Source organism: Peromyscus maniculatus, chromosome 15 (genome assembly GCF_049852395.1).
Source record: "Peromyscus maniculatus bairdii isolate BWxNUB_F1_BW_parent chromosome 15, HU_Pman_BW_mat_3.1, whole genome shotgun sequence".
Taxonomy (NCBI): domain Eukaryota; kingdom Metazoa; phylum Chordata; class Mammalia; order Rodentia; family Cricetidae; genus Peromyscus; species Peromyscus maniculatus.
Window position 1 is genome coordinate 34,076,635 of NC_134866.1, and position 24,957 is coordinate 34,101,591.

General features: G+C 44.2%; 1 protein-coding gene across 2 annotated transcripts in view; it reads right to left on the reverse strand.

Annotated features, from left to right (window-relative positions):
* Prkaa1 (protein kinase AMP-activated catalytic subunit alpha 1) overlaps positions 1–21,236 on the reverse strand; it is a 34,778-nt gene extending 13,542 nt beyond the window's left edge. Inside the window, exons 1-2 of one of the 2 annotated variants that reach the window (XM_076551840.1) lie at positions 20,966–21,236; positions 1,591–1,732 (exon numbers count right to left, since the gene is read on the reverse strand). In XM_076551840.1, the coding sequence (XP_076407955.1) occupies positions 1,591–1,732; positions 20,966–21,092 (269 nt within the window). In that variant the 5' untranslated portion in view covers positions 21,093–21,236. The remainder of the gene's footprint in view (positions 1–1,590; positions 1,733–20,965) is intronic. The other variant, XM_076551841.1, reaches the window with a different exon arrangement.
* Positions 21,237–24,957: the final 3,721 nt, after the last annotated feature.

A 24,957-nucleotide genomic window follows, 5' to 3' on the forward strand; every position in this document is an offset into this window, starting at 1 on the left:
TTGTGATGCTCTTGATCCAGGTGCCAGGAAACAGACAGCAAATAAGCATTATCTAGTGCAGAGCATGTGATGGAGAAAAGAAAGCAAACTCTCTTCTATACAGAGTTCTCCAGGAAGGCCACCAAGGACACCTGAGCAGAGCCTGAAGGAAGGAAGGAGCAGACTACGTTACCCGGGAGGAAGGTGAACCAGGCAGAGGGAACAGCAATGGTAAGGGCCCAGGTGGGAGTCTGCTTGGCATGCTCATGGTAAGGCAAGAGCCAAACAAGCCAGGAGAGAAACAGGATGTGGAGTCAGTCACTGGAGGCCAAAGATGCAGAACGTCACAAGCCAGGAAGGTAGGGACTTTTAGCTTTGCTTTAAAGGAAGATGAAAAGCTATGGGATGTTTTGAATGCTAGCAGTCACATGATCTGCAGAGTCAAAGACTAAGTAGCAGCGGTGTGAAGAACTGACTGAATGCTAAGAAGAAGCTGAGGGCTCCTCTGGCAGCCCATGAGAGGGGAGGAGAGGGGAGATGGTTCCCACCAATATGGCGGTGACAGAGGACTGAGAGACAGACCCGAGATCCAGTCTGAAGGAAGAGATGGAGGGATGGTGTGGAGAGGGACTGTTAAATAGGACTGTTAATGATGCTCTTACGTTTTCATCAGTATTAAGTGGCAATTAACCACAGAGGTGAGAACAGTGTGGCAAGCAGATCCCAGGAGGTGATAAAGAGATGACACTGGACCAGGTCTTTGGAAATGCCTCGTGGACATCCCAATGAGGATATAAAGTCAGCAGCAGGCATAGGGCCCAGAGTTCAAAGCAAGAAATGTACACTTAGGGCCAACTAGCATATATGATATTGCAAAACGCTTTAATAAATGAGAGAGATAAAACAGTTTTTGAGCCGGACAGTTCAACAGGAAAGTCCAAGCAGCTTTAAAGTACAGCCTACACAGTCACACGGGGTGGGGGTGGGGGGCAAGAACTAAGTTCCCTGTAGCCGCCCAGTGGCAGCCTGAATGCAGCAGTGAGGACCACGGCCCTCCTGCAATGCCAAACACCCCAGATTCTGCTATGTGCATGAACAAGTACAAGCAGGGTAGGGAAAAACCATTTCTAGCACACAGTCTCTCATGACCCTAGTTCCCAGCATATGGAAATTTGAAATTTAGAGGTCAAGGATTTTTTTATTTTTTATTTTATTTATTTTATTTATTTATTTATTTATTTATTTATTTATTTATTTGGCCTCTTTTTTTCTTTCCGGTGGACCTGGGAGGGCCTGGCACCTGCTACAGAGACTCTTACTAGAAAATCAATAGTTGGTTCCCGGCATAAAAACAGAAGGGCCAAGTTATCAGAAGGGCCTCTGTCCAGACAACGGGAAGAACAAGAACACGTCTGATACGAGCCAGGCTAAAACACGAGGGCGGGGCTTTGCAATTGGCAGTGAGCGGGGCTGGCTGCAGGAGCCGACAGCCACCTCCGGCCTCGGGAACGAACGGGAAGAGGGCCAGGCCTCTCTCTGGCTTGCCAGGTTAGGCAGGTTAATGAAAGGCACGAGCGGATGACGGGAGCAGGTTCGATGAGCTGGGCTTACAGTTTAATGATGTGAGGGTGCCGGAAAAGCTTCAGGTTCTGAATCTCTCGGCGGATTTTCCCAACCACGTCGAGGCTCCGGATCTTCTGCCGGTTGAGTATCTTCACGGCCACTTTATGGCCAGTTAATTCATGCTTGCCCACTGCAGGAGGAACCATTTCAATATGTCAGGACAAGGTTTCATGGGTAATATACTTCGGTGTGTTATAACAGTAAGCTAAGCACTCTGAGAAAATACTTTAGCATGTTCGCTTCCCGCCCCACCCCCAATTATGACTCTGAAAGTTTAAAATGTTTAAGTCAGGAGAAGTACACAAGGAACTTCTCACTAAGAGTGGTTTGGGGGAGAAGAGGAAAACTAGAACAGTTGTGGGAGAAAAGGAGAAATTCTACGCTCTTCCTCTATGCCTTCAGGTACTCAAATTCTTTTAACTTACTGTTCCTTTCTAGACTGTTGGATATATAAAATCAAACTCTATCTTTTTTTGACACTTTCCACAGATGTTCACACATGGAGAAACTGGGATGCCGCCATTAACATCCTACGATAAGGACACAGACATGGTAGCTTACGGCTGGAGTCCTAACAGTCAGACAGCAGAGGCAGGAGGACCGAGAACTCAGGACAGGCCTGGGCTATGTGGTGACACTGTGTCTCAAAACAATAGAAACCAACAAAAATCCTATGACACGGAACAGTTCCATCTTCCCCTCGGAAAACCGCCCTGCAGGGCTTGGGAAGACAGCTCGGCCAGCAAGAGCTGCACAAGCAGGAGGCCTTAGATCCAAATTTCCACGACCCACACCTTAAAAAAAAAGAGAGGAGGGGGTGACGGAGAGACGGCTCAGGACTTAAGAGCACTGACGGTCATCAGAGAAATGCACATCAAAACGACTCAGATAACACCTTACGCCTGTCAGAATGGCTATGATCACAAACAATAATGACAGTCTATGTATGAGAGGGTGCAGAGCAAGGGGAACACATTTGGTGGGAGGGCAAACTTGTACAACCACTGTGGAAATCAGTATGCCGGTTTCTCAGAAAATTGGGAATCGATCCACCCCAAGACCCAGCCATACCACTCTTGGGCATATACCCAAGGAATGCTCAATCATACCACAATGATACATGCTGAACTATGTTCATAGCAGCATTATTTCTAATAGCCAGAAACTGGAAACAACCTAGATGCCCCTCAACTGAAGAATGGATTAAGAAAATGTAGTACATCTACACAATGGAGTACTACTCAACAGAGAAAAACAATGACAGCATGAACTTTGCAGGCAAATGGATGGAACTAGAAAATATCATCCTGAGTGAGGTAACCCAGACTCAGAAGGACAAACATGGTATGTACTCACTCATAAGTGGATACTAGATATAAAGCAAAGGACAATCAGACTGCAACCCACAGATCCAGGGAGGCTACCTAGCAAGGAAGGACCCTAGGATGACTGTGGCTTACAATAAGTTTGGTTTTGCCCAATCACTGGGCAAGCTTTAGTGAAACATTTCACTATTAGGACAAGAATTTGTACCCTATCAAGCTGATGAAAGAAAATGATGGCTGTACTTTCAGGAGGGGAGGCTAAAATCTTTTTAGATTATGGATTAGCCTATAGAAAAATATCTGCCGTAAATCAAACAGTGAAGGGGAAGATGAATAGGAATCTCACTTATACAACTTAAGTAAAACATAGCTCTCTCAACAGATGAAAATTGGTTTCTTCTGTATCCCAGAATGTAATCAATATTTATATGTATAATTCAGCTATTATTTGTCTTAAAATGGCTTATTGGGAAATGTTATCACTTTTACTATTTTCTACAGAGAAAATATTTTCCAGTTTCAAATAACCCTGGACTTTTGAATTATAACCTGTTTTTATGTTAAAAAGAATTTTTTTTTTTGATTAGCTACTGTCATATCGGATGGGGGTTTACATAGGTCCATGGAAAGAAGACACGGAGGCACTCTAAGGATGAATTTTAGCCTTTTCCAGCTGTAGGGGCATAAGCCTCTGGTGGACTGACCCAGTGTCCTTAGCAAAGGGCTTATACAACTCACACTTTTAGCAAGTCAATTTCCTTATACCAACACCTCTTATGGGAGCTCCCCAAAGAGACATGGCTACATGCAAATTCTCAGTTAGGAGACCTCTTGGTTTGCCTGCCCCCCACCAAGTTCTGCATAGGCTTTGCACCCTTAGGAAATTCCCTGACAAGATTGACATGTTTCACATGGATGTGCTCTCAGACTCTTGCTCCGACCCCGCGGCTTGTTTCCTTGCTTCCCTGCCATGTTCTACTCACTCTCTCTCTCTCTCTCTCTTTTTTTCTTCTTCTTCTTCTTCTTCTTCTTCTTCTTCTTCTTCTTCTTCTTCTTCTTCTTCTTCTTCTTCTCTCTCTCTCTCTCTCTCTCTCTCTCTCTCTCTCTCTCTCTCTCTCTCTCTCTCTCTCTCTCTCTGGGGCCACAGCCAAAATAAACTCTTTCAAATTTAAAAAAAAAAAAAAAAAGAGCACTGACTGCTCTTCCAGAGGACTCAAGTTCAAGTCCCAGCACCCATGTGGCAGCTCACAACTCTAACTCCAGTTCCAGGGGACTTGATGCCCTCACACAGACATGCATGCAGCAAAACACCAATGTACATAAAATAAAACTAAAAAAATTTAAAAATTAATCATTTGCTGGGTGATGGCACATGACTTGAATCCCAGAGACAGAGGCAGATGGATATCTGAGTTTGAGGCCAGCCTAGTCTACAGAATGAGTTCCAAGATAGCCAGGGCTACGCAGACAAACCCTGTCTTGAAAAACCACGAGGCGGGGAACCATAGCATGATACATGCCTATAACCCCAAGACTGGGGTAAAGAGGGTAGTTGGGCAGTGTCGGGGATCACTGGCGCTTACTAGCTGACTGCCTAGCTCCAGTTTCTAAAGAGATCTTGTCTCAAGAGAAAAGGTCAGAGATTGACGATAAAGCAGGCCACATCCTCTAGCCTGGCATGTGCACATATAACACACACATGCACACATACAAAACAAAATAAATAAACTCCCCTGTGGCACTGACATGCTTCCTCTACTATTAACAGCCCATGTATTTTTTTTTCAGTTTTAGCCCAATGGCATGTAGTTCCCGTTTTAAATATGAAACTTAAAAAGAAGTGAGTTTAGGTTGGAGAGATGGGTCAGTGGTACCACCTGTGCTTCTACAGGACCCTGGTTCAATCCCCAGCACCCATATGGCAGCCCATAACCATCCATAACTCCAGTTCCAGGGAATCTGATAACTTCTTCTGGCCTCCTTGGGCACCAGGCATACACACAGTGTACAGATATATATGCAGGGGAAACACTCATGCACATAAAAAATAAATAAATCATTTTTAAAGAGATTCCATCTTGTCCAATGCTATGTCTACCCAAACAGTCAATGGGCACAGAAAAATTTGGATACTGCTACCGAGGCACAGTCTCCAAAAGTTTAACGTCTATGTGTGCCCTTTATCAGGAACCTATGGGAGAATATAGATCCTATCAAAATCAGAATGGAAACCAACAAACAAAAAAAGAAGACATCATATCTAGCTAAGAAGAGATCTAAACCAGGCAGTTGGTGGCACACACATTTTATCCCAGCACTCTGGAGGCAGAGGCAGGCAGAACTCTGTGAGTTTGAGGCCAGCCTGGTCTAGAGAGTGAGATCCAGGACAGCCAGAGCTGTTACATGGAGAAACCCTGTCTCAATAAAAAAAAAAAAGAACAGAGGACAAAGAGAAGAAGGAGAGATCCAAAACTGTGCTGGCTTCTTTTCCTTGTCTTGGAAGCACTGTTACTAGTTTCCAGCCAGCAAGGGCTACCGAATGGGACACCGTCTCAAAAAGCAAACCAACAAAGCCAAGTGTGGTAGTGCATGCCTGTGATTCCAGCACATGAGAAGAGGAGAGAGGAGGAGGCTAAGGCCATTTGGGGCTATAAAAAGATCCCAAGACCAGCTTAACTGGCATCAGAGCCAAATGAGCCCACCCCGCAAAACAGGAATCCAAAGCAGGAGGAAAACTAAGAAAACTCCCAGATGGTGATGAAAGAAAGATACAGGGAAGAGATGTAAGACAGCAGCAAATTCAGACAGAACATTAAAGCCAGGTGTGGTGGCGTACATCCTTAATCCCAGCACTTGGGAGGCAGAGGCAGGTATAGCGCTGAGTTCAAAACCAGCCTAGTCTACAAAGCGAGTTCCAGGACAGCCAAGGGTTACACAGAGAAACCCTGTCTTAGGGGGGAAAAAAGTATGGAATATTATTTGAAACAGAGATTTATTACAAAGGTATAAAAAACATGGGAAATAGCCTTAATTTCAAAGAAAAGTCAGAAAAAATAAAGTAATTCATTAATTCAAGCCAGAAAGCCAGAAAGAACTAAAGGTTCTATAAGAAATGAACTATGAAGCCAGGCATGGTGGCACATACCTTTAATCCCAGCACTTAAGAGGCACATGCAAGTGGATCTCTGTGAGTTCGAGGCCAGCCTGGGCTACACAGTGAATTACAGGCCATCCAGGGCTACATTAGTGAGACCCAGTCTCAAAAGACCAAGAAGAGGAAAAAAAAAAAAAAAGAAACAAGCTACAGGGTCGGTTCAGCAATTACTATCTGTGTGTCACTGTGGGGACAGGCTTTCAGGTTTCCTACGCTCAGGATACCACCCCGTGTCTCAACTGACTTCCTGTTGCCTGCAAGATGGAGGACTCTCAGCTACTCCTCTAGGTAGTGTCTGCCCGCCCACGGTCATGCTCCCCACCAAGATGACAATGGACTGAACCTCTGAAACTGTAAGCGAGCCACCCCAATTAAATGTTTCCTATATAAGAGTTGCCATGGCCATGGTGTCTCTGCACAGCAATAAAAACCCTAAGACATTATTCATGCAGTCAAATGCTGAAAAGTAAAAGAAATATGACTATAACTATATTGGGAAAAGGAAAATACACAGGAAGAAGAAAATGCTAAAATTAGTATAAAATCAAGAACATTCTAAATTCTGACGTGGCTTTTGCCAATCTCAAATCCTAATTAGATACGATTAAGAACAGTAACTGTTATAGCCGGATTTGGGAAGTACTTTCTGTCTGGGAACTAGTTTATTGACACTTAATCTCATCTGTTCGAACTGTCCCCCAAATTCACAAGCTCTGGCCCTGTGGCAGCCCTTTCTCCATCAGCTTTCCAACTGAGCCACAACTAGGAGACAGAACAGAGTAATAGCAGACTCAGACCTGGAAAGAATGCTGGAAGACAATCCATCTGGGCCTCAACTTCAACACAAGTCAACTAGTCTTCTACTAGGCCCTGCTCAACTGAATATCAACCCAACTAATGTAAATCAATAACTGAGGGCCAGGGAGAGAGCTCAGTAGACAAGGGCATCTGCTGCCAACCTGGCAGCCTGCATTTGATCCTGGGGTCCACTCGGTGGAAAGAGAGAGAGAACTCCTGAAGACTGCCCTCTCACCAGCCCACTGCGTCACACATGGCCCTGCATACACATAGATACACACACATTCATTATTCTTTTCAAAAACACCTGAGGTTTTCCAAAACTGTAGTTATCATTTCTTCCCTTGAGTAAAGAGCTAAAGTAGGAGGTTCTGAATATTCTCTTTGACTCATTTGGGATTTTGTACCTCGCATTTCCTATAAATCAACCTAGCATAGTCCATGAGCTCCAAGACAGTGAGAAACCCAATCTCAAAAAACTAGGTGCACACCTTTAATCCCAGCAACTCAGGAGGCAGAGGGAGGTGGATCTTTGTGAGTCCAAGGCCAGCCTGGTCTACATAGTGAGTTCTAGGCTGGCCTGGCTACACATATAGAGAAAACCTGTTTCAAGACAAAACAAAAAACAAGGTGGACACTGCCAGTGGAACCACAGACAGAGGTTGACCCCTATTCTGCACACACATAAACACCCCTGAACACAAATATATACCTGCAACTAAAAACAGATATATGTATATTGTGGTAGTTTGAATGTAATTGGCCCCCATAAGCTCATAGGGAATGGTACCATTATAAGGCATGGTTTTGTTGGAGTAGTATGGCCTCATTGGAGGAAATGTATCACTGTAGGGGTGGGCTTTGAGGTCTCCTATGCTCAAGCTATACCCAGTGACACAGACAACTTCCTGTGGATCAAGATGTAGAACTCTCAGCTCCTTCTCCAGCACCATGTCTGCCCTGCACACTGCCATGTCCCACCATGATGATAACAGACTAAACCTCTGAAACTGTAAGCCACCCCAGTCAAATGTTTTCCTTTATAAAAGCTGCTGTAGTCATGGGTCTCTCCACAGCAATAAAACCCTAACTAAGACATTTATGCACATACACAAAGAACAACCTGAGTGGTGTCACACGAGCACTAGGGAGCTAAGGCAAGAGGAACTGCCAAGAATCTGAGGCTAGTCTGGGCTACACAGCAAGACCCTGTCTCGTATTCATAAAGCAGGGTTGCAGATGTAACTCACTTGGTAAAGTGCTTACATAGATAACATGGACAAAAAGCACCGGGTTTGATCCCCAGTACTGTGTAAGTGAGTGTGATGGTGTACCCTTGAAGTTCCAGCCCACAGAAGGTAGCGCAGGAGGACCCGAAGTTCTAGGTCATCCTAGCCAGTTCAAGGTCAGCCTGTAATAAATAAGACTGACATTTTAAAGAAAAGCCAGATACGGTGGCTCATACCAATGATTACAATGCTTAGTAGACTGAGACAGGAGGACTGTCACACTCAAGGCCAACTGAGGCTAATGTGTAAGACCCTGTCTCAAAAAAAAAAAAAGAAAAAAGAAAAAATCTAGCATGGCTCAGTAGGTAAGGCTGCTTACTGCCAAGTCTGATGACCTGAGTTCCTGAGTTCAATTCCTGGGATCAACATAGCGGAAGGAAAGAACCTACTCCTCAAAGTCGTCTTCTGACTTCCACTAACACAACATGGTGCATACGCACACGCGAATGCGAGAACACACACACACACACACACACACACACACACACACACAAAATGAAAATGGGGGTTGGGCTACTTATTTAAATACAAAAAAAAGAGCAAAAAAAGTCACATAAATTCAACTGTACTCAGATAAAAACTGAGAAGGGCTGACCGGGGAATGGAAGGTGCTACATTAGCAATCAGAAAGCCAGGGATCATTCAGACCTCCCAGCACACAGACATCAATGAACTAAACAGAAAGGAAGCAAAAGAGAAAGCAGTTTGATAGCTTTTTCTGCCTGCTTAATAAAAAAAACTAACATAATAGTGCCTTTTTTGTGTGAGGGGGATGGCTGGATGAACCAACAGAACACTTTAGGGAAACCAAAAAAATATCTTGAGAGTTAAAGATGACACCGTATTTAAAAAGAAAAAAAAAAATGTAGTGCTCCAAGGTGAACTACAAAGTAAGTTGCAAACATGCATAAATGTTTCTCAGTTTATCACAGCTTATTATGTAAGAACAAAAGACTGCAAATCTCCTAATGACTAATTCCAGAAAATAGTTTAATCCATTGTTGTTCCAATACAGAAGATTCCTGTGAGACATGTTCCTATCAATATGAAGAATAAGCAAAGTTACAGACTTCCACCTCTGCCACCTACAGAAAAAGAAGAAAGGTATTCTCTAGGTACTGTTTTTAAAACTTTACTGTTTTATATTCATTTCAGTTTAAAAAAAAAAATCCAAGGAGACAGCTACAACACTTGGCATTAGCAGATCCAATCTCCCACAGGGGCGGATTGCACACCCAGTTTCCTGTCCACCCCAGAAGGCAGTGTGTGTACAAAGCAGAGATTCCATAGCCCTGAGTGGTGTTCCTGTTTGAAGGCATTTAGTAGACATGTGCCACAGGCAAGTTAAAAAACTGTCAATGCAACCTCCTGTTCTACAAGGGCGGCCATAATGGCACATAAAGCAGTGTTTGTAAAGCACCTTTCACACTGCCTAGCTCATAGTAAGGGACCACAGACAACTGTGGCTATCAGTATTCAGAGACAAGTTTCCATTCTTCCCAACGCAGTCCCCCAGCGCTATTTAATCGGCCCTGAATTACCCATCTGAATACTGGAACAGGTGCTGGGATCTTAGCTCTTTGACCAGTGGTTCCTGTCCACTCGCCTTCAGCAGCCAACCCTTATCAAAGCTAAATACGAGCCTTTGGCGCCACCCTCTCATCAGCTTAAATCCCACCATCCCAACCCACTACACTCCGAGCCTGAGATTTCCGGATTCCAAAGTTCAGCCCACTTCCTCACCAGTTAATATTCAACAGGTCACTGCTACACACTTACACCCATGTCACCTTCTACCTAAAATTTTCAGGAACAGCTCTATGGCCACAGATGGGAACAGCCTGGGGTTGGAGGGGGGGGGGGGTGTCAGAGGGAGACAGGCTCATTTGACTATAGTTTAAACAAGTAACATCTTCTTAAACAAATACTTTTTTTCTGTAATATAAATCTCGTTGATTTGTATTATGCAATACAATGAAGCCATCCACCTTATTGGTCAACAGCCCATCCACTGTGTACACACACATATTGCGACTCTCACCAACTTTGGAAGATTGGCATTACTAACATCCCTCTACAGGGAACGGAGGTACACGAAGACATAACTTATCCACAGGTACACAGCTGGTGAGCAGCGCAGCCAAAAGCTAGACTCAGACTGGGTTTAAACACTTCTTGCTTCTTCCAAGAGAGGAAATGTGGTAACACTCTTTAAACATTTTCAAGATGATTTTTATGGATTATTACTTTATGTGTGGTATGTATGTGTGAATGTGGGTACCCTGGTGCCCCAGCACACATTCACAGGTCAGAGACGAACCTTCAGGAGTCAGTTCTCTCCTCCATCCAGCCTCCAAGGAGAGAACTCAGGTTCACCAAGCTAGCACAGCAAGGCTTTGTACCAACAGAGCCATCTTGCCAGCTCATAATAATATATTTCTTTTTTTTTTTTTTTTTTTGTTTTTTGTTTTTTGTTTTTCGAGACAGGGTTTCTCTGTGCAGCTTTGCGCCTTTCCTGGAGCTCACTCGGTAGCCCAGGCTGGCCTCGAACTCACAGAGATCCGCCTGCCTCTGCCTCCCGAGTGCTGGGATTAAAGGCGTGCGCCACCAACGCCCGGCTAATATATTTCTTATAAAAAGATAAATCTGGGAGCTAGAAAGATAGCTCAGCAGTTAGGAGCTCCCAACGGTCTTGCGGAGAATCTGAGTTCAGCTTCCAGCACCCACATCAGGTTTTTCCCAGCACCTACATTGGGCTGCTCACAACTCCCAATGACTCCAGCTCCAGTGACCCAAGAATTCTGGCCTCTGCTGGCACCAACACTCACAAGTGCAAACCCACACACAGACCCCCTCCACACTCATAATTAAAAGTAATAAATAGCCAGACATATGGTGTCCACCCTTAATCCCACCACTAGGAAGCAGGGGTAGGTAGATCTCTGAGCTGACGGCCTCCTAGTCTACAGAGTGAAAACCTATCTCAAATAAGGATGATATGTAAAATTAAACTTTAAAAAAAGATAAATCTTTCAAAAGAAATTGCACAGTGTAATGCATATATATGCATCCTTCTAATAAAACATATAAAAGTCGAACAATCAGAAGCATCTTCAGTTTATAGTGCAGTTTTGAAAATAATAGATTGAATTTTCCCATAATGAAAAAATCGTTCTAAAATTTCACTTTTTCATTTGATCTTTTTCCTATCTTAGAACATACGCTTTGTCTGCTAAAAAAAAACCTGCCTCCTATCAACTTCAAAATCTTTTTATTCTACTTTTTGAAATTTAAAAATCTTAAGATATACCACAAAGACATTTTGTTAAAACAGTCTCTCAAATCACCTTATAAGTTACCCTAGAATTTAAGAGTGGGTGGTGGTGGCACATGGTTTTAATCCCAAAGGGAATTAATGGTAGTTGATCTCTATGAGTTCAAGGCCAACCTGGTCTTTACAGAAAGTTCCAAGACAGCCACAGCTATGTAGTAAGACCTAGTCTCAAAAAAATAAATACATACATAAATTAATTAATTAACTAAATCCTTTAAAAGAAAAGAGAAAAAGCATTGAGCTTTAAAGGTGAGAGACCTTTCTAAGAAAGCAAGAGGACCTGGTTTAAATTCTCAGCTCCCACATAAAAGCCAAGAATGGCAATGCATGCCTGGAACCTCAGCGTCTCAAATGCTGAGACAAGCAGATCCCAGGAGCTGCCAGCTAGCCTGGCTTCAGGGTCCAGTGAGGGACCTTGAACAACAGAGAACAATAGAGGAAAACACCTGACATCCTCCTCTCGCCTCCACATGTGTGTCTGTGTGCACATAAATAATAAAACATGAAACAGCACAGTGAGTTTGGTGAGCTGAGATCTGCATCAACCTGGAACTTCAGAATGCTCTCTTATTTGGAAAAATCTCTTTACAAATGGAATTAGTAGAGGGTGTCAAAATGCTGTGATGCTACATTCAGGGTGAGCTTACAATTAGCTAAGGACTTGTTTTCATAAGGAGAGGGCACAGACAGACAGATGATGACTGGCTATGAGGCAGCAGAAGAGACTGGAGCTATGTGACCACAAGCCAAGCAAAACCAGGAGCCGGCAGAAGAAGCTGAGAGGGAAGGAACACATTCTCCACTGACCTTTAAAGGGGGCACAGCCCTGGGGACACCAGGCTTCTACCTCTGACCTCCAGACTGGAAGAGAATAATTTTCTCTTGTTTTAAGCCACCGATCTTTAGTACTGCTACTGCAGCCCCAGCAAGGTGATATGCTTATCAATTTAAAAAGCGGCCAGCATTCTGGAGGTGGAAGGAGATAGACTGGGAGTTCAAGGCCAAAGCCAGGTAGGTATATGAGGCTAGGGGGATGGAGAGATGGCTCAGCAGTTCAGAGCACAGACTGCTCTTCCAGAGGACCACCCACATCAGGAGGCATACAACCATCTGTCACTCCAGCTTCGGGAAGGGGATCCAACACCTCTGGCCTCCACGGGCACTGCAGTCATGTGCATATATGCAAACACACACACAAACATAATTTTTAAAATAATAATAAATTTTAAAAGTAGCATTGCTAACAAGAGTCCTAGGAAAAGGGCTTTCTAAACTGGACTATACATGCCCAAGGTTTCAAAAACAGAATATAGTGTTCATGAGGACAGGGACACAAATGTTCAGCTTATGTAAACACGTCCAATGTGCTTTCATACAATGCTCTGCTGGGAGCTGTTTAGCTCAGAGGACTTCCTTATGACTAGCCAATTTTGCCGATGCTCCTGGGGTTTTCTCCCTTTGAAGCTAAGCTGCATCCCTCACAGCCTATCAGCAATCACTCTCCACAGCCCTTCTCCAGTGCTCTGATTATTTCCTACTGGATGAAAAAGTCATACAGCTATAAGTACCAGAATTGATTTTCTCAAGCCATGTTCTGTAAGCATAAAATAGATTGTACTTTATGTATAATGTATGTACATAGTATGTGAAGGCTCCACAGAAAAAGATTTCCCAAACCTAGGAAAGGATGTATATTCTACCTTCTATAGACTCTTCATGTTTACTTACAAGGCTCTGAAAAATGATCAAGTAAAAACAGACAAACAAACAAACAAAACTGTTAAACATGGACTCTCTTTGTGGGTTTGAATGCTTGGTTTTTGGTGGACTGTTTAGGAAGGATTAGGAGATGTGGCCTTGTTGTGAAGGTGTGGGCTCTGAGGTTTCACTAGCCCACACCAGGCCCAGTGTGTGTCTGGGTCTATCTCTGTCTCTCTCTCTCTCTCTCTCTCTCTGTCTGTCTGTCTGCCTGCCTGCCTGCCTGTCTGTCTGCCACCCCCTCCCTGCCTCCTGTTTATGAATCAGATGTCAGCTCTCAGCTACTGCTCCAGTGCCACATCTGCCTGCCTGCCCCCGCCATGCTCCATGCTATGATGGCTATGGACGTACCTTCTAAAATAAAATAAAATAAAAATGCTTTCTTTTGTAAGTTGCCTTGGTCATGGTGTCTCTGCACAGCAACAGAACAGTAACTGAGATACTCCTCAATCTCTATCCCTGCCACTAAGGCATTTGATTTGGATGTATTGTGCCCCTAGTAAAAAGAGTCACAGAATTTTCCCTCCTGTTTGCTTCATTTTACTTCTTCATGGTCCATCATCGGAAGCTGACTGGTCAATACAACAAAATCAGACTAATGATGGCAGAAGATTATTCTGACATTTGCTAGATCTTAACTTGCACATCAGTTAGTTGTGTGTGAAGTAGGTCCTTTTACACTTGTTTCACCTCCTTTTAACCCCACAGAGCAGGCTGGTTTAGCCACACTAACAAAATACGTGAGCTCTGGCTTAAGGGGAGAGACCCTGCACACACACACACACACACACACACACACACACACACACAGTGTCATAACACACAGACAGACGTACAAAAACACACAGATATACACAAATTAAAATAATAATACAAACGTCTCTAAGATTTTTAAGCAGTGTCTCAACCCTGATGATCATAAAATATTTTCTCTTTCAAAATAGACCTTATCTCAGCTGGGCAGGATGGCGCACATCTTCGATCCCAGCACTCAGACAATGATGGGATTGCAGAGTTCAAGGCTAGCCTTGTCTACAAAGAATTCCAGGACACACGGGGCTACACGACAGAGAAATCCTGTCTCGAAAAACAACACACCTCTTCAATCTACCCAAGCCTCACCTCTTCCTCCAAGTTCAGTCAGTCATTTAAAGCTATGGCATTACAATGTTGCCAGTACAGATGCACAGGAACACAGAAATGTTTGCCTTGAGTAGGATTGGCAACATTAACATTTCCGCAGCAGAAAACTTTGAAAAACAGTATCCGAGGCCTCACAGTAAGTCTGCCAAGCTGTTTATTTTAAGCATGAAGAAACTCTGCTGGTCTGTAATTCGTCAAAGTAATTTCTGATCAAATCCAACTGTTCTTGCGACTCCAAGTCTTTCAACCTATCCACTCTTTCTTACCCACTGCAGTGAAGAGGAGCAAGGGGAAAGATGTACACATCCTCTACCAACCACTGCGGTGAGAGGGGGAAGCGGGGAAATGGCATGAAGTCAGAATCAGAACTGTTTTCTCAAAACTGGGCTAAAGATTCTCTATTGAGTAAACTTAGGCGGAGTCAAAGAAATTGCTGTTCCCCAGAATTGCTGTTCCCGTCAATCAGGAACAAAATGAATGTAAGTAAGAAAAGGACTTTGTCAGGAGTATCTATTCCCTGAGGGGCCCCGCCTGCCCTTTAGCAACACTTAATCTGTATTTTTCAGACTGTTACTATGTTTTCAACAGCGCTAAAAGGTTACTTTGAAGCAAAATGCAACCAGGCATAGCCAACCAGGCATAGCCTCATGCAGAGGGTCTACCTCCCAAGATGAGCGGGTTAGTCACCTAAAGATGAACTAACAAACTACCAAGTGACTGCTCTCTACCGAGAACTCTGACTACAAAACATTGCCAACAAATGATCTAACCAGATCCGGAATGCTCAAGTGTAACAAGATCCTTTTTTTTTTTTTAATTTATGGTTTTGTTTGTTTGTTTTCGAGACAGGGTGGTATTTTTAAAGAAAGGATTTTAACAGGCTAGAGATGCCATGGAGATAGGAATGTCCCCTGAAAGCACTCTAGCCACCTAACCATTTCCGTTTCCCTTCTAAAATTAGAAGAAAATCCCACTAAAAGTGTGAGGAAATAGCTTAATCCTAGCGAGGGAGGAGTTGAAAAAGATTTCCTTCGGGCATACCAAAACATGCCAAGGGCCAGTGAGATAGATGCACAGCTGGTTCAGGCAACAGAGCTGAAGCCTGATAACCTGAGTTCCGGCCTCAGGACCCACACGGTGGAAGGAAAGAACCAACTCCAGAAAGTTCTCCTCTAATATCTTCACAATGCCACACACACACACACACACACACACACACACACACACACACACACACACACCCTAATAAATAAAAAAGTGCTGGGCAGTGGTGGCACACGCCTTTAATCCCAGCACTCGGGAAGACAAGAGGCAGGTGGATCTTTCTGAGTTCAAGGCCAGCCTGGTCTACAGAGTGAGTTCCAGGAAAGGAGCAAAGCTACACATAGAGAAACCCTGTCTTGAAAAAAAAAAAAAAGGGGGGGGGGGTAAGCTTTTTTTTGGTTGTTTTTTTTTTTTTCAGAGTCATACCAAAACTCAAGCACCAGCTACTTAAGCAATACATTGCAGACACATTTGACAACCTAGATGATTCCTCCCAGAGCTTTTCTTCATCTCTCCCCAAGAGGTGACCACCATTCTGAATTCAGTGTCCATCTCCCCACACACTAATATATTTTTATTATGTAAGTATAAATCCATAAAAATAGAGTGACATCTCATTCTTTTCATCAATTTTACTTATTTAAAAATGACTGTGGTGCATGCACAAAAGAACAAAGGCTGCACAACACCACAGCATCCTTGGGTGCCCAGTCTCTGAAGCAAAGACCACAGCAGTTTTGTGCATATCTACATAGGAACAAACTATAAACAGAGAAACAGTAATGTGCATATTTGCCTCTGCTTTCCATAGAGAAATGGTAGGTAGCTATACATTACTTTTTGCTCTTAAAACTCTTCTCTAAATTATATAAAATTCCTTACTTCTCCCTTAAATGTATATAAGGTATTTCATTGTATGGAGAAACTAACTATTCGCCTTTCAGAAAAGTTAGTTCCAGCCAGGTGGTGGCGTATGCTTTTCATCCCGGCACTCAAAAGACGGAGGCAGGCGATCCCTGTGAGTTCAAGGCCAGCCTGGTCTACAAAGTGAGTTCCAGGACTGTTAGAGAAACCCTGTCTTGAAAAAAATGAAAGTGGGGGGGGGGGGGTTTTCCAGAAGGAAGGAGAGAAAAAGAGAGGGAGGGTAGATAGAAAGAAAGATTTTAGTTCCAGGGAGATGGTTTAGTGTGTAAAGGTCCTTAGGGATCCGAGTCTGATCCCTGGGACTAACATGATAGAAAGAACTCTAGAAAGAAAGGATTCACTCCCAAGTTTTCCTCTGATCTCCACATATGCACCATAGCATGAGTGTGCCAAACGTGTGTGTGTGTGTGTGTGTGTGTGTGTGTGTGTGTGTGTGTGTGTGTAAAAAGTGATTTCTAAACTTTTTGTTGTAATTGTTCAGTTTTTTGAAGCAAGATCTCTTGCAGCCCAGGCTGATCTTTAACTTCTATAGCAGAGGCTGGCCTTCAACTCCTAATCCTCCTGCCTCTAGCTCTCAAGTACTGAGTTTACAGTGTGTGTTGTTACCACACCCAGCTAATCCTAAACTTCTATATTATACACACTGAAACAAATAACACAATCTCTAAGCGTAGGCACACATACAGAATAAATTCCTACAAGTTAAAATGCTAGGCTAACATTAGTACATAATATAGACAGTATTAATTTGTACTGGCATTAGATGAGTGTTTTGTATGTTTTTTAATCTATATAAATATTAGATGTTACATATTCTTCTAAAATATGAACTTGTGTTTTTGTTTTTAGAACCAGGGTCTTGTGTAGCCCCAGCAGGACTCAAACGCAGTATCTTATCAAGCTTCCTTGACCTTCCTGTCTTGGCCTCCCAAGTGCTGAGATGAATGTCCGAGCATGCCTGCTCCACAACTTGCCTTTGGTGCCTACCCTTATTTTCTAAAGATTCACGCATGCCAAATATATATGGCGTACATGTACATATACAATATATGTGTGTGTGCATATATGTATACGTATATATTTTATTTTTAACTTGAGGGAATTTTCCTGATTCATTCAAAGAGAAGAGTATCTATGTACCTGAAATAATGGTTTAATAGAGAAATACTCACCAACCTAACAGATCATATGCAAAAGTAACTTATTTGCTGAAGACAAATAAGCCCATAATAATTCTCAAGAGCTGCCGTTTTCCTGTACTATTATAGGAATATGACTCTGTTCATTGATGCTTTTGTAACAGTTCTATGGGAGATGGGAGATGACATGCAAAGGAATAGAGACTGACACACTGACAAACAGAGGGGGAAAAAAAAGATACCTTGAAAATTGTAATTCAAGCCCAATCCCAAACCCCAGTTTTCTGTTTAACCTTTCCCCTCCAAATGTCAGCATTAAGTAACCCGATTATTTTCACTAGTAATTATTTCATAACAGGACAGTCACTATCAATTTAGCCACAAAATTACAGTGCTGGTAGATCACAAAGCCCGGGGTTCAGCTCTTCACACGGTAGAAAAGCCGGCGGGGGGGGGGGGGGGGGGGGGGGGGGCGTGCACACATGTCTGCAATCCCGGCAGGGGGGAGGCAGGCGCAAGAGGATCAGAAGTCCAAGGCCCTCCTCAGTTACATAGTTAGTTTGGGGCCAACCTGGGCTAAATGAGATCTTATGTCATAAAACAAACAAACAAACAAACAACAACAACATACACACACAAAACCACTTAAATTCCCTGGAGGCACTGAATATCACACTGGGGATTTATTTGTCTCTCATGATGACATTTTCTGTTAAATTTTCTTATGTTAAGAAATTTACCAACATACATAATACTTGAAAATTACAATACAGGACGAATGCTCTTCTCGAGACAGAGTTTCTCTGTGTAGCTTTGGAGCCTGTCCTGGAACTCACTCTGTAGCCCAGGCTGGCCTCGAACTCACAGAGATCCGCCTGCCTCTGCCTCCCGAGTGCTAGGATTAAGGCGTCTGGCAGGACGAATGCTCTCATCTCTTAAGAATTCTTATCAAACTAAGACTGGAGTTAATTACCAATATGACCACTACAGGAGTTAATTTTATCCACTGAACATTCCTGCCCCCCCCCCACAGCCATGTTCTCTCCTACCCCAACAATACTCATTCTTTGTAGGTGCCCCTCCAGCAAGAGCAAGAACACATATAACCATATACTGAATCCAAGTACTCAGGGGAAAAAAGATGCTCCCAAAACATATATCCAAGCCTGGGTCTCACTCCTCTCACGGTCATACTATCCTCCTTTCTTATGTGCACACCAGAAGACATATGGCCATTCCTTGCTATGGAGAGGATCACAGCAAAAGTCATTGTTTCTATTACTATCAAAAAAAATTCTTTAAGAAGCTGGAGAGATGGCTCAGTGGTCAAGAGCACTGGCTGCTATTCCAGAGGACCCAGGTTCAATTCCCAGCGCCCACATGGCAGCTCACAACTGTCTGTAACTCCAGTTCCAGGAGATCTGACACCCTCACACCAATGCACATATAAAATAAAATTAAGTATTTTTTTTTAAAAGCATCCCAACTGTTTAACAGTTTTAAAATGAACTGGTTGAATAATGAGACCGACATCAACTAACAGGTTTAAGGACAAGTTTAATTATAACCATGAAGCTATGATCCTCTGACTCACACTGGTCCTCTCTATTTGGGGAGGTTTATGACTGACAGGATAGTATTTCAAGAGAAGGCTGTGTGGGTGGAGAAGTGAAGGTTAAGGAAAGGAAAAGCAGAGTCATTGAGGGGGAAGAGTGTGTCACTGACACTTCACAGGTCAAATCCCCAAGCTGCAAACAACCTCTTCTTCCTTTCTCATCTGCCTGGTCCGCTCTGGTCTGCGTCAGGGGAACTGTGGACACCACCTTCTGAGCAGAACCCTCAGAAGGAGGGTGGGGAGGTCAAGACTGGCTTATCACTACCATCAGCGCACTAAGAAGCATTTCTTTCCAACACTCGTAAACTAAATGGCCAAGAAGGAGCAGGCCTAGCTCCAAGTTCACAAAACACTGAAAGGGCTGCCTGTAAGACCAGCTACTTAGGAGGCCGAGACACAAAGGATGGTAAGTTCAAAGCCAACCTGGGCAGCTCTGTAAAACTCTAAACAAACAAACAAATAAATAAATAGATAGACAGATGCTAGATAGACTGTAACAAAGCAGAAGCCTGGAAGAGCAAACATCTTACTGGCCTAGTATGAACCCACCCTAGACTTTCACCTGCTCCTCCTCCTCCTCACACTGAGGTGCTTGCTGGCTGATTTTTCCTAGTGTTTATGCATTTGCTCCCCTGACGGTAACACAGCAACTTCCAAGTTTTAGGACTGGGAAAGGGCAAGAGAAGGAAGGGTTCTTCTGTTCCTCCTGGGAGAACAGAGCTCAGTTAGCTCTCTATGTAAGTTTTTATGAACTTTTTTATTTCAATCAAATGTCTACTAAGAGCTAACTTACTATATGCAGGTCATATGGTCATGTTTCTCCAAAACCGATGCATGAATTATTTCTTATCAGTTCCAAACTTCCTTCCTCTAAATACTTAATAGCAAGCTTAAATATTTTAAAGGGGAAAAAAGTCCACCTCGCAAAGGTTGCAATCAGAATTCTCCTTGTCAGAGGTGGTGGGCTAGAGAGCAAGCTTGTTAACTGAATGCTTGTACTTTTGCTACCACAATAAGAGGGGGTTCTACCAAAACAAACAAAAAGTCCAAAGGATATGCACTAAATTACCAATATAAATATATTGTGAGAATAAACGGAAACTGTACCAATAGGCTAATAAATACTATCTGGGGGTAACATATCCCTATCTACCAGGTATGGCTCTCAGAAATCACAAAACTTCCGAAAATGAAAACTTAAAGCACTGAGTCTGCACTGAACTGTAAACCATGCATAGAAAACACAGCGCCAATTCACATGCATATCCATCAAATGTCTAAAGGAGATCATTAGTTCTTACAAGGGTATTATTATTATTACTGTTAATTTCTGAAAGATCTCCCCCACAGTGGCTACCTCGCTTTGGGGAGAACACATTTCGATTCAGGAAAAAAAACTGAAGAAGCACTTCAGTCGACAACCTCCCCAAAGCGAGGCAGCGACAACTCCGAGGACCGCCAAGGCGCGAGGAGCTAGCTGGCTGTGCGCCAAGGGGTGCACAAGAGATCAGAGAGCCAGACGAGACCCTCCTCGTCCCCGCCAGGCACCCCCGCGCGCGCACGCAGCGCCCAACTCCCTCGCCTGGGAAAGTTGCACCCAGAGACATCCCCGCCCCTCGGGCGCCGCGCCGTCGCCATGGCGACCGCCCCCACCCCACCGCAGCGGGGGCCCCGTCGCTCTGCAGCCCGCGGCGGCCTCGGGCTCCGCTCCCAGCGCCTCCGGGACCGGGGATACCGAGCCCGGAGACCCGGAAGGCGGGCGCGGGGGAGGATGCGGAGTGCGGAAAGGGCACCGTCGCCCTCCGCTCGCGGGGTCCGCGCTGGCCCGGGCCGTCCTCACCCTTCACTTTGCCGAAGGTGCCGACGCCCAGCGTGTCCCCCAGAATGTAGTGGCCGATCTTCACCCGCCCGTCGTGCTTCTGCTTCTCGGCCGTCGCCATCTTCCTCCAGGAACTGAGTCTGCGCATGGCGCCGCGGGAGGGGGCGGAGGGGGCGGGTAGGGCCGCGCCGGGGGTGGGCGGGGGCCGAGGGGGTGGGGACGCGGGTGCGCCGCGGCGGGGCGCAGTCGCCGGCCGCCGCCCGCGCAGGCCCCGCAGTCCCCGCAGCCGGCCGCCGAGCGCACTCGCTCCCCCTGGCGGGCTGGGCGGCGGGGCGGCGGGAGCGGCGCCGGTACTCGCCTCGGCGCCCCGCATCCCTGTGCGCGCGCCCGCCCGCCCACCTGCACGCGGGAGGGCTCCCTAGCTTCCCCTCCAGCGCAGCGGGGCCACAGCCTCCCCTAGGTTGCCCCTCCGGGGGTCTGCGTGGGAAGGGGGACAAGCCCACCCTCCCCTGTAATTCCCAGGAGGGCCATGCATGCAGACACGTTGCCCCGGGAGAGTGAGTGCAGTGTGCTTTGGAAACATGGCAGGGGACACCGCCCTTCCACTGACTTCTAACCTTGATTTCCATCTCACCTCAATGGCATCTGGAAGCCCAGGGTGTTTTCACTTGCACTTTTAATACTTCCCACAGCTTAAAACAAACAACAAACAGCAACAAAAACTCCGAGCTACTAACTACTATTGGGCACCGTACAGCTCAAGCATCCCGGAGGGTCTTCCGTCCCAGGAAATTTGCTACCCCCAAATTTCCTCTGTGATGAGCAGCAGGCTGGGAATGTGTGCGAGTGTATGGGTATTCGGGAAAGAGGGATGGATGTCATCCCGAACTTACGTGTATAGAAATTAATATTTTCACATTTTCAATAAAATGCACACTTTCACTGCGCTAAAAAAAAATGAGTGTATTGTTGATATAAATGGAGTCATAACGTATCACAAAGAAAATATGTTTGCAATAGAATTTACCAGCGAGAGTCTGTTAATCAATTCTACCCCAACAATAGGCAAAATCAACTGCATTATCATAATATATATGCAAATATATATGGGCCCTCCTTCAGTTTTACAGTTTCAATTTCTATCGATGTCAATGGACAAAATGGCCAGTCTTCATGAAGGGATGTTTTGTTTTTAAGAGACAAGAAATGCCATGTTTCTTCAGTATGAAAATTGCCATCTCTCCCAGTTTCCTTATGTTCTAGCTTCTGATATGAACGTGATGTACATTAAGTACTGCTTTGTTCCAAGGAAAGCACTTCAGGGGAAAGAAATCCACTTTGAGCTTAGAGCACTGGTTCTCAGCCTTCCTAATGCTGCGATCCTTTAATACAGTTGCTCATGTTGTGGTACACCCCCACCCCCTCCCACCCCCATCCACCCCCACTCCCCCACCCTCTTCCACCCCCACTCCCCCACCCCGCCCCAAACCATAAAATTATTTTTGTTGCTACTTCATAACTGTAATTTTGCTACTGTTACTAATTGCAATGTAAATATCTGTGTTTTTCTGACAGGCAACCCCTGTAAAAGGGTCGTTTGACCAAAAAAAAAAAAGGGGAGGGTCACGACCCACAAGTTGAGAACCTCTGGCTTAGAGCATTTTATAAGCAGAGAATAGTAACTGAGATGAGTCTTGGATAATCATCTCCCTACTTTACACTTACGTTGAAAGGTCAAATAAGACTTGTTTGTTTTGTTTTTTGGGACAGGGTTTCTCTGTGTAGCTCTGGCTGTCTTGGAACTCACTCCATAGACCAGGCTGGTCTTGAGCTCACAGAAAAATAAGACTTCTTTTTTTTTTTTTAATCGCTGGTTAATTGAGCGACTGGCTTCAACTTTTCCTGTTTGCCTTGTAAGGTTTTTTGGATTATTATAAGGCAGAAATAGCTCTGAACTCTAGAAGGGAAACCCTTTAACTTCTCCCACCTCCTGAAATAGCATCTTGATTTACTTCATGGCTAGGATTTGGCCCAGGGAGGTTCTGCTATTTATTTTAATCTAAAAGAAATAGTTGGGATAAGGCTGTAGCTCAGTTGGTGGAGAGCCTGCCTAGCATGGGTGAGGCTGTGGGTTTGATCCCCAGCAGCATTTAAAAATGAGCATGACAGCTCACGGCTGCAATCTCAGCACTTGAGATTATCAGCAGGGGGATCAGATGTTCAAGGTCGTCCTCTGCTACCTAGGGACTTTGAGGCCACCCTGAACTATATCCGTGGGACTCTCTCAAAACTAACACCAACTGAGGTAGGAGAGATGGCTCACCAGTTAAAGGTACACACTGCCAAGCCTGACGACCTGAGTTCCAACCCCAGAACCTACACGGCAGAAGGAGAGAACAGATTCCCAAAGTTATCCTCTGACCTCCCCGTGCATGCCTACATATATACACATTAAGTAAATGCTTAAAAAGAAAGAAAGAAAGAAAGAAAGAAAGAAAGAAAGAAAGAAAGAAAGAAAGAAAGAAAGAAAGAAAGAAAGAAAAGAATAACAAAACAGTCCAACTGTGTACCAGTTACATCACTAGGATGTTGCAAAAGAGCAAACGGAAACTGAGTGTTGTGAAAACCATTTGCCAGTTTCTCCTGAAACCATCGGAGACTTGAGAATCTAATACTGTCGTATTAGCATGAAGTGCCCACCTTTGGTCTCAGCACTCCTAGACAGAAGCAGGTGTACCTGTGAGTTCCAGGGCTGCACAGACACTCCAGGCTAGCAGGACTGAGGCCATCTCAAAAGAGAAAACAGTCTGCAAAAGCTCCCAATCATAACAAAGGCAACTGGAGAGTTTGGTATTTGTTTTGTCTTATGTACAGTGTTATTATCACAGACAATTATAGTTAACACATCGAGTTCAAAATGCTAGAATCAAAATAAAGTACTGTGAGAAAGTGGAATTTTCCTTGGAAACATATTTTAAGTTGATTTAACACTTTGATTTGCCTTTCCATAGTCTCAGCTAGAAAATTAATCTAATAAATCATACATTTTAAAATTCGTAATTCGATGAAGTTTTATTATTAAACCTATTTAAATAAAAGATAATTTAAAATTTAAAAACTGGACCGGGCGGTGGTGGCACACGCCTTTAATGCCAGCACTCGGGAGGCAGAGGCAGGCGGATCTCTGTGAGTTCAAGGCCAGCCTGGGCTATCAAGTGAGTTCCAGGAAAGGCGCAAAGCTACACAAGAGAAACCCTGTCTCGGGAAGAAAAAAAAAAAAAAAAAAAAAAAAAAAACTGAAGAAATGCACTCTGGTATTATTCTCACTTTTGGACTATTGCTCTTATTGTTGAAACAGAATTACGTTCCTCAACCTTGACTAATTTTATGTTCATTCTTAGTTTGGGTTGTTTTGTTTTGTCTGTTTCTTTTAGCCTTTTAATGAGTTGGTTTAATTCAAAGTGATGCAGAATTCAGAGGACAGCAAAGATGAAACAGCTCTGGTAGGATCTCAGACTGGGTTTGTTTAAACTGGCAGCTGAGGTAGGAATTGCTGAACACTAGAGACAATGAGCCACTGTATTATTTATTTGTTTACTTTACAAAGTTTGTTAGAATGTACAACAGGCTCCAGGATAACACTTCATTCTAACTATTAGGTGGCAAAGATGTTATAGTAGGGAATCCAGATGTTGAACAGGCTCCGGGATAACACTACATTCTAGGCAAAGATGTTATGGCCAGGAATCCAGATGTTTAAATAGGAACGGAAGAGGGCCGCCATCATCTCAGATATGAGGAACAGTTTACTTTTTGCCAGATTTCTTAATTCCACTGTGGCCAGGGGTCCCTTCCCCCCCCCCGGCCTTGGCTTTTAGCTCCTCGCGTTTCTTCTGCTCCTCTTTCTGTTTCTGCTTCAAAGCCTTATCTTTCTCGTCCATCTCCTTGGCCTGCTTCTTAGGATGTCTCAGGGGCTTCTTTTTTGCCACCTTCTCCGCCCGACATGACACCTA